The following is a 9,799-nucleotide window of genomic DNA, read 5'->3' as shown; positions in this document are numbered from 1 at the left end:
TCTGATCTTTCAAGCTCATAATGAAAATGATGAATAGAAGTGAGTTATGATATTTAAAGCATCAAGGCCTAGACGAGATAATGCTAAAAAATGTGACGTTCAAAATTCAGATATCATTTTTCGAATTCTTAATGATTAAGTGACCTTATAGAGTTGAGATGAGATGATGCTTATCTGTCAATATAGAAAAATTGTACTCCCTTCGTCCCCATAGTAACGTCCCAAAAAATTGAGCACGCAAATTAAGAATATGTAGATAAAGTAGGAGAGAGATAAAGTAAATGAAGTGAGACTGTGAGAGATAGATAGAATAATGAAAAAGTAAGAGATAGATAAAGTAAATGAGGAGAGAGATAGATAGAGTATATAAAGTAAAATATTTTCTTTTTTGGATTAGGACATTATAAATGGGACGCCCAAAAAGAAAATTTGGGATGGAGGGAGAACAAAATTTATACTACAAAATACGGAGTAGTATTTTCATTATTCTAGCAAAAAGTTAACATTTAATTGACGAATATAATTGAGATTAATATACTCCCTTTGTCCCACATCAAATGACCCAATTTCTATTTTGGGTTGTCCCATTTTAAATGAATCAAACCAAATTTAGAAATAAAATTTGGCATTTAACATTACTTTTTTTGTTGTCCCACCACCACTTTACACCTTTATCATACATTTTTTAATCTTCGTGTCCAATTATTTTGAATAATTTAAAGTGGAACGGAAGGAGTAATATGAACTCTATAGCATCAAGCTAAATTAATTAAAAATAATTATATTATACAAAAATAATATAAATAATTTGAATCATAATTTAAAATCCCGTCGAATTTCGACGGGTTATACACTAGTTCCACTGAAAGAGAAGCCTTCAAATTGGACCCAAAAATTGCCTATTCACAACCTTGTTTTCATCCTAGTCTATAAAGGGAAACAAATTAAAAGCACATGATGAAGGTTGTATCAAATAACAATACTCTAATTTTTTGACTGGGCTTCTATAAACTTTAAACTATCAAAACTCAATAAAATATAGTAATAAGTCTAAATTAATATGGATATGGCCACGCCATAATCTCTACGTCATTCGATTTTGACCACTTTCATGACTAAGAAAACAATAATAAATAGTGTTTAATTTCGAACTAATTAAATAGATATAGTGGGATTAATCAGATTATTGAATATCCAACAAAGGAAGACGTGATTATTAAGAATGAAAATAAAACAAATCACAGAGATTTAGGGATCAAGATTCTTAACTCTAAGAGAGAACTATAAATAGAGTAAAATTTTGAAGTAGTCAAAATGAAGCATAAAACACAATTTATGACCACACATTGAAAAAACACAAAATCTGACCATTTTTATTAATTTGGACGTTTTTACCCTTAAAGAGGCGGATCGGGTAGAATCAGGCACGCGGGTCGCGTGCCGGGTCGGGTTAGGCCCTTAGATTTTACTTTGGTTTTATTTTGGATTTCCGTTGGCACTAATAGTGCCATAAGTGCCAACGAAAATCCAAAATAAAACCAAGTAAAATAGTCATTTTGGCACTTATGGCACTATTTAGTGCCCATAAGTGCCAACGAAAATTCAAAATAAAATTAAGTAAAATGGTCATTTTGGCACTTATGGCACTAATAGTGGCATAAGTGCCATGCATGCAGCACAAATACAGAAACAACAACATCATTTAAACCCTAAATGGAACATCTAAACCCTAAATGGATAATCTAAACCCTAAATGAAACATCTAAACCACAAATGGATAATCTAAACCCTAAATGAAATATCTAAACCCTAGGGGGAAGTGTGCATTTATGGCACTAATAGTGCCATAAGTGCCATACGTAGAGCACAAATACAGATCATATCAGATTTGCCGATGGTTGAAATCGAAGGAGGCGGAGATCAAATCTGCCGATGGAGGAGGCGGCGCAACGATCAGATCAGATCCACCGCCGCCGCCTCATCAGATCAGACCCACCGCCGCTTCATCAGATCAGATCCACCGCCGCCGCCACCTCATCCTCCGCCACTTGACCAGTCCCTCCTCCACGCCGCCGATTTCAGAGGACCGGATCTCTTCCACCGCCGCCGTCTCATCCTCTACTCCGACGAATTCTTCCCAAGCGGCGCGCTGGAGAGAGATAGAGGGAGATGAGAAAGAGAGAGGAGAGAGCGGCAGCCGCTGGAGAGAGAGATGGAGGATCTCCTCCACCGCCGCCGCCGCCTCATCCTCTACTCCGACGAATTCTGCCCAAGCAGCACGCTGGAAAGAGAGAGGGAGATGAGAAAGAGAGAGGAGAGAGCGGCAGCCGCTGCCCGCTGGAGAGAGAGAAGGGTAGAATAATCATGACATACAAAAAATGGCCAAAATTTATATTTTTTCAAATGGTGGACAAAATTTGATGTTGTATGTTGAATAGGGCCATCCGGCCCTATTGTTTCAATAATATAATTATCAAGTTGAGTTGAGAATCCTTCCTAAGTCTCATAGCTAGCCCTAAACAAGATAAATTAAACAGAATTGACGAAATATTATAAATACTAGCTATGGATTAGAATGAAAATAAAATACGCAATATATTTGCCAACCTAATTGATGCATGCAGGGTACATTTTTCGCAAACGGTGAGAAAATAATATTTTGGAGTTTGTATATATTATTCCACAGTCACAGGCCTGCAACTATGGCTCATGATTAACATGTTAATCTTTCCACATATCAAGACCACTGGAAAAAGCCAATATTAATTATGATAATAGACCTTTATATAGCCTATTAAATCTAAATGAAATAATAAGATAATAACTAAGAGACATGCACACACTCTAATTAAAATTTAAAAAATTAGCATTAATATATATACAATATGAGTGAAGGGAATCCCAAGAAAGAATATAGAGTTTGGCATGTTACTAAAGCCAGACAAAAGAACATAGCAAGTGAGAGATTTAATTTCTAGGCATATAATTCTTGGGGATTGACAAATATTCCAAACAGATCTTTAGCTAGCCGATCACTATGTATGTTTTCTAGGGTTAATTACTGCATGATTCCAAATAAACAAGGAAAAAAGGGCTTTTGCGGTGCTTACTTCTTTTTCTTTTCAATTTTAATACTGCAAAAATTGCATGAAAATCATCACTGTGTGAATTCCCAATGGTGAAGGATTCAGAAAATTAAAGCAAAGAGGAGAGATGGCCCTTTTGCTTTTCTGCTACATGGCTTTTCCTTTTTTTTCGGTTTATAAAGTGATCATTGATGTGAGGTAGAGGATGTGCTTACATACAAAAGACTAAATTCTTTGATTTTTTTTTGGGTGCAAATATGTTGGTTTAGTGATTGAGTGGTTAATGACTATGGTTAAAGGTCTTAAGTTCGAGTGTACCGTTGTGTGATTTTTAAATTTACTTATTTAATTATCATTAATTTATATAAAAAAAAAATGATTTTTGTTGTTGTTGTAATGTAGTTTTGATTAAGTTATTTTTAAGGGAACTTTTGATTATATATGTTTAATTGCATTGTAAATCATTTAAAAATAAATGCCTCTCCTTTTCTTCATTTTGGATGGAATTTGTTAGCTATTAATGCCATTAATTCATTGATTGGTGTTATATTGTTACTGAAATAGCTTAAATTATAAGTTTTTTTTTTCTAAAAAAATGCCTATATTATGTTGTCCTAATCAGGAATTTACTAGCTTGGTATATATATATATATATAGTATATTTTTTTAGTGATTACTGATTGGTATTTCGAAATTAAGAGGTTGGAAAGTATATATCTTAAGCCCATTTTCACCGATGTCCTATTAAGCCCACGTACATAAAATTCAGCTTCAGCGCGAAGATAATTAGGATTAGGTGAGCATATTTCTCCAAAATGGAATCAAATTTTGAATTTAGTTCCATTAATTTGATTAATTCAATTAAAAATGAATTAGATTTTAATATCCATGATACAGCGAGTGTGGTAAAACGAAGAATACCAAAAACACTCAAAACATTGATACCAAGTATACCAAATGAGCGTCGTGTCTTTGTCTGTTACAGATGAAACACAACCTTATTTATACATCTTAAACTTAATTGTGAAGGCTGAAGCTACTCACAAATCACAACCATTATTAATAAGCAATAATAATAAAAAATTATAAATGAATCTGAAAGAAATCTGGCCTTGCATTGCAACTATCAAGAATCTTAACACAAATCATCTCCGTCGCTCCAATTATTGCCTCCCATTCACTAGTTATTATCTTTTTTTTTTTTTTGATAAGGAAAGTAAATATTATAGAACGATAAGGCACCAGTAGTACCAAGAAGATTTCAAAATCATCGGGGATTCATCATTCGACATCCACCTATGAAACCCAACTCCATCATTAACAAAACCAAAAATTCTACCCCAACTCCACACTCTAGCTTTGATTTCTCCAAACAAGTTTGCACTCTCCCATCTTTTGTTCTCAAATATACTCTCATTCCGCATTTTCCAAATAAGCCAAGTAGTACAACACCAAAGAGCCATCAAGAACTTCTTATTTCTTTTCCGGCCACTCAAACTAGTAAAGAACTGAAAGTGCGAGGGCACGTCATATGGCTGCGCCATGCTAACTCCGAGCCATTGAAAGATTGCTTCCCATACCTTTGAGGTCTTTGGACAGTGGATCAACACGTGGTTCGTGGATTCCTGCCGATGAAAACAGGCGTTACATCCCACCTCGACTTCACACAACATCACATTTCTTCTCAAGAGGTTGTCACACGTCGGAATTCTGTTCTTCAAAATTCTCCATGCGGTAAGCTTGACTTTGTTTGGAATAGGGATCTTCCACACCTTCGAACTCGTATCAGTTTCCTCCACCGCCTCCGTAGTCTCGTTTGCTTGATCTTTAATAGCTTCATAAGCGGACTTGGTTGTAAAGCCTCTCCCAGTGTCGCCATTCCATGTCCATCCGTCCTTGTTACCTGCACACAGATTAGTACCAGAAACAAGGCTAAGCAACTCCGAAACTCCTTCCCTCTCTCTCTCAAACAGCTCTCTTCTCCATCTTAAATCCCAACACCATCCAGTATCAGTCCATTCCCCAACTTCACAGATTGCAGCTTCTTTATTCGCACTCAACTGAAAAAGTCTAGGAAAAGTAAACTTCAACGGCTTTTGACCAACCCACCACTGAGTCCAGAATTTAAAGGTCTTCCCATCCCCCACCTTTGGCTTCAAATTTTGAACAAACCAAAAATTGCTCGCCCCTCCCGCCGCAGAAATGATCTTCGGCCACCACCCATCTCTAAATCTACCTTTCCCCGCGTTTTCCATACCTGTCTCTCCCCACTCAACCTCACCATAAATGGACCTAACAATTTTTGCCCAAAGCATGTCCCTTCCAGTAAGGTACCGCCACAACCATTTAACGACTAGTGCCTGATTAAACCACTCAATATTTTTAAGCCCCAAGCCTCCTTCATCTTTTGAAGCACAAAGCACCTTCCACTTCACCCAAGCAATCGCACTTTTACTAGAACCCCCTCCCCACAGAAAATTACCAAGTAAAGCATTTAGAGAACTCACAATTGATTTTGGTAAACAGGTAAAAGAGAGCTGATAAATCGGTATGGATTGAAGCACAGCCTTCACCAAGGTCACACGGCCCGCGAGAGAGAACTTCCCATTTTTCCACGAATCAGTTTTCTTTCTCACCTTCTCAACCAAGTATTTCCAATCAGCAACCTTTTTGCTCTTGCTGCCCACTTTAATACCGAGGTAATTGAAAGGTAAGGAGCCCACATCACAGCCCAAAACAGCCGCCATCCTCTCGATCGTATCCTCCTCGACCCCAACTCCGAAGAGACAACATTTTTTTGAAATTGACGGCAAGCCCTGATAGTAGCTGGAACACTCTGAGAATCATTTTAACTGCCACTGCATTTCTTTCATCATCCTCCATCAAGAAGACCGTGTCATCGGCGTATTGGAGGTGCGGAATTGAAATGTCATCATTTCCTACCTTTACCGGCTTAATCAGCTCCTTCTCAACAGCTCTCGTAATCAAAGAGTGGAGCCCCTCCGCTGCAACAAGAAAGAGAAACGGGGAAAGCGGATCCCCCTGCCGTAATCCTCTTTCTAAACACACCTCACCAGATGGGGATCCATTTACCAAAATATTCGTCGTCGCCGAGGAGATACAACCTCAGATCCATTTCCTCCATAATGGCTCAAAATCCATTCTTTCAAGCATTAAATCCAAGAAATCCCACTCCACGGAGTCATAGGCTTTCGCGAAATCCACCTTGAAGATAATCCTCCCCTTTCTCTTCTTAGAAGCCTCCGCGATTGCTTCATTTAGAACCACCACCCCATCTAGGATGTAATGGCCGCCAATGAAGGCACTCTGATTATCCGAAATAACTGAATCCATGACCTGTTTCATCCTATTCGCCAAAACCTTCGCAATGACTTTGTAAAGGCTACAAATAAGTGAAATAGGCCTAAACTCCTCAAGTGAGCAAGCTCCTTCTTTTTTAGGAATGAGAACGATGAATGAAGAGTTACATCCCCGAGGGATTTTGCCATTGGAGTGAAATTCAGTCATCACCTTTAAAAAATCTTTCTTGATAATCTCCCATGAAGCTTTCCATAACTTGAGGTTAAAGCCATCCGGTCCCGGGCTCTTGTCACCGTCACAGCTCCAAATGGCCTCTTTAATTTCTGATTCTGAAAAAGGTTTGATCAGCTCCGCATTATTTGCTGCAGAAATTTTCCGAGCAGTGAAATCTCCCGGTATCATAGGTAGGACGCGCGGCGTCTTCTTGAAGTGATTCTCGAAGAACGTTTTGACGTTCTCCTTAATGATCTTTGGATCCTCGATCCAGCAACCCCCAACATCAAGCCCTGCAATTTCATTCTTCTTTCTTCTCCTAACAATTGCTTTGTGATAAAAGCTAGTATTCAGATCGCCCTCCTTGACCCATTTGACTTTCGCCTTTTGTTGGAGAAGACTACATTTTTCTTTGGATTTAAGGAAAATCTTTGCTCGTAATTCATTTCTCCTGATTGTGTCACTCTCCTCAAGACCAAAGGTGTCATAAAAAATGTCCAGCTCCTGAAGTTCATCCTTAAGATCTGTCAAGCCGTGCTCAATGTTGCCATAAATCCTCATATTCCACTCTTTCAACGCACTCTTCACCAATTTCAATTTCTCTTTGAACACAAAGCAACTCCATCCTTCAATCTTAGCTTCATCCCAAGATTTCCTTACCAACGCGCAAAAATCTGGGTGGGAGAGCCAAGAATTAAGGAACCTAAAAGGTTTGGGTCCCCAGTTCTTGGTTTTTGTAGTCAGGAAGATCGGACAATGGTCCGACACTGATCTCTGAAGCCCCCTTCCGACTGTGTCCGGCCATTCCTGCATCCATTTCTCGTTGACCATAAATCTGTCTAGTTTGCTCTTGCATCCTCCACCAGGTTGATACCACGTAAACTTTCTTCCCTGTGTTCTGATTTCCAGCAGATTACTTTGCCTAATAAAAGCGTCAAAAGACCTTGCATCTGCTTGATTAAAGACAGCACCTTTCCCCACCCTTTCTCCCGAATCACGCACTGCGTTGAAGTCGCCAAGAAAACACAGGCACGAGTCTTTGTTTTGAAGAGCAATGAGCTGTAATGTATCCCACAAAGATTCCTTTTCGGTGGTTCCCATGGGCGCATACACATTAACAAAACAACAATGCAGGCCTCCTTGTAGCCAAATCCCATTAACAATAACAGCCCCCATCACGTTCCATTTACTAGTTGCCACAAACTTATCCTTGTTCCAGACCGATAGTATTCCACCCGATCTGCCTTCTGACTCCCTCACAGCCCAATCAAAATTACTCATCCCCCACCACTTATCACACATTGGGGAACAGAAAATTTCCATTTTGGTTTCCTGAACAAAACAAAAATCTAAAGCATTTTTCCTAACCAATTCTCCGATATCACTCTGTTTAATGGAACTCCCCAAGCCTCTAATGTTGTAAGATAAAATATTCATTAAAAACCTGTTTCTATATCACCCACGACCTTCGGATCTCCTGCCTTCGCTCTTTGCTCCTTCAATTGGTGGATCATGACCGCGTCTTGGTGATTGCTCAACAAACCCAACTTCTTGGCAAAGAGCCATGCTCTTGTGTCTTCATCTATGTCCGAATTCTCCCAATCCGCCTCAGTAGATCGCGAGCCGCTTCCATTCTTGCCCATCTCACCCTCTGATTCAATATCAGCAATGAAATTGCCCCAAACTTGATGCTGATTTTCGGCGGCTTTTGATTTATTATTTTTCTTCCTCGAACCTCCTCCTCTTCTGTTCGCCGTTCCTTTCTTATAAACAACCCCCTCAGTGAGAGAATCTGGTACCCTCGAGGGATCGCACTCCTCCCCCTCAAGTTCATTTTGAAATCCCTTCTCTTTCTCGTTTCTACTCCCTTCGCTGCTCTCTGTATCTCTACTCTCTGGCTCATTTGAAGACGATTTATCAGTTCCTTTGGAGGAAACCATCTGGACTTGACTCCCTTTATCTTTGCCAGAGTAATGTGGGAACGGGCCATTAGTTTCCACCACCTTCGTCTCAAGTTCCGAGACGCCGTTTTTTTGAGTAACCGACTCGTTTCCTTCACCGTCCTCTGTTTCTGACTCGACGATGGAAGCCTTCACCGGAGACTGTGAGATATCTTGTAAAGAACATTCTGAGTCAGCATCTTCGTCCAAAGACCACTCCTCCTCCTCCGGTGAAACGAAATTATCGGGCATTTCTTCCACCCGGATTTGGAACGAAGCACCATCGATTTTACATTTGAGGATGTTTCCAATAGAGTTGAACCCAGTAGACATCTGTATAAAAGCCACGTCCAGCCTCTCTTTCGTTCTTGTTTTTTCTTCAATTTTCAGAAGCAACCCGAACCTCGCGCTTGCCGTACTGAAGAAACGGGAATTCCAAACATGTATCGGAACTCCGGTCCATTTAGTCCAGACAACTCTTTGATAGTTGATATCCACAGATTTCCAAGGCCTCCACCACTGCAACCAGAAGTCTCTCCATTCGTTGAGCTTATTGAGATTTTCCTCGGTCGTCTGCTCATTGCTGCTTTGGATTAGGACCATGTTGCCACCGAGGGATTTCAACTTAAAACAACCTGCGCATTCACTATTTATTTCCTCTTGAACTTCTTCCCAGAGAAACTCAGATTTAATGTAACCTGTAAAAGCCCCATTAAGCCAAACCAAGTCTTCTTCCGTCGTCTGGAACTGTAAGGTCTCGTCATCAAGTTCTTTATCATCTTTAGCACCTGTAAGAGCTTCCTTAAACGAGACACCTGCGTGCCTGTTATACACCTTCATGGTGCATGGCTGGATCTGTTTCAACTTTTTTTCTTTGACGCTATTCTGCTCATTCCTTCTCTTCTCAACATCCCTTTCGAATTTAGGCTTATAAACTCTAACCTTATAACTGCCAATCCAGAGTTTGTTGAGGTCCTCTAGTAAAGTCTCAGACCTCTCCACCTTCTGAAATCGAACAAAGCCGAACGATCTTCCCCGAAGATCTCTCTTCCTTGGGCAGTATACATCCACCGTCTTCGCAACCGTCTCGAACTTACGTCTTAGAAAATCTAGGCTGCAATCCTCTGGGATGTTGTTAAAGAAAAAGGTTGTAGTGCCTTCACGTTCATTCGAACTCCAATCTATCTTCCCATTCAAACTATTCCGGTTCCAGCTTCTTGCTGGTTTTCTGTCGACATG

At 39.7% G+C, this 9,799-nt stretch overlaps 1 protein-coding gene across 1 annotated transcript; it reads right to left on the bottom strand.

Annotated features, from left to right (window-relative positions):
- Window positions 1-6,212: 6,212 nt before the first annotated feature.
- LOC131022945 (uncharacterized) lies at window positions 6,213-7,922 on the bottom strand. Its single transcript, XM_057952486.1, has 3 exons — window positions 7,389-7,922; window positions 6,618-7,202; window positions 6,213-6,467 (listed from the first exon to the last, which is right to left on the bottom strand). Exons 1-3 carry the CDS (start codon window positions 7,920-7,922, stop codon window positions 6,213-6,215), a joined length of 1,374 nt encoding a protein of 457 aa, XP_057808469.1.
- Between the last annotated feature and the right edge of the window lie 1,877 nt (window positions 7,923-9,799).

Source organism: Salvia miltiorrhiza, chromosome 4 (genome assembly GCF_028751815.1).
Source record: "Salvia miltiorrhiza cultivar Shanhuang (shh) chromosome 4, IMPLAD_Smil_shh, whole genome shotgun sequence".
Taxonomy (NCBI): Eukaryota; Viridiplantae; Streptophyta; class Magnoliopsida; order Lamiales; family Lamiaceae; genus Salvia; species Salvia miltiorrhiza.
Note: the sequence above shows the minus strand (reverse complement) of the source record. Positions and strands in the feature narration are given on the sequence as shown.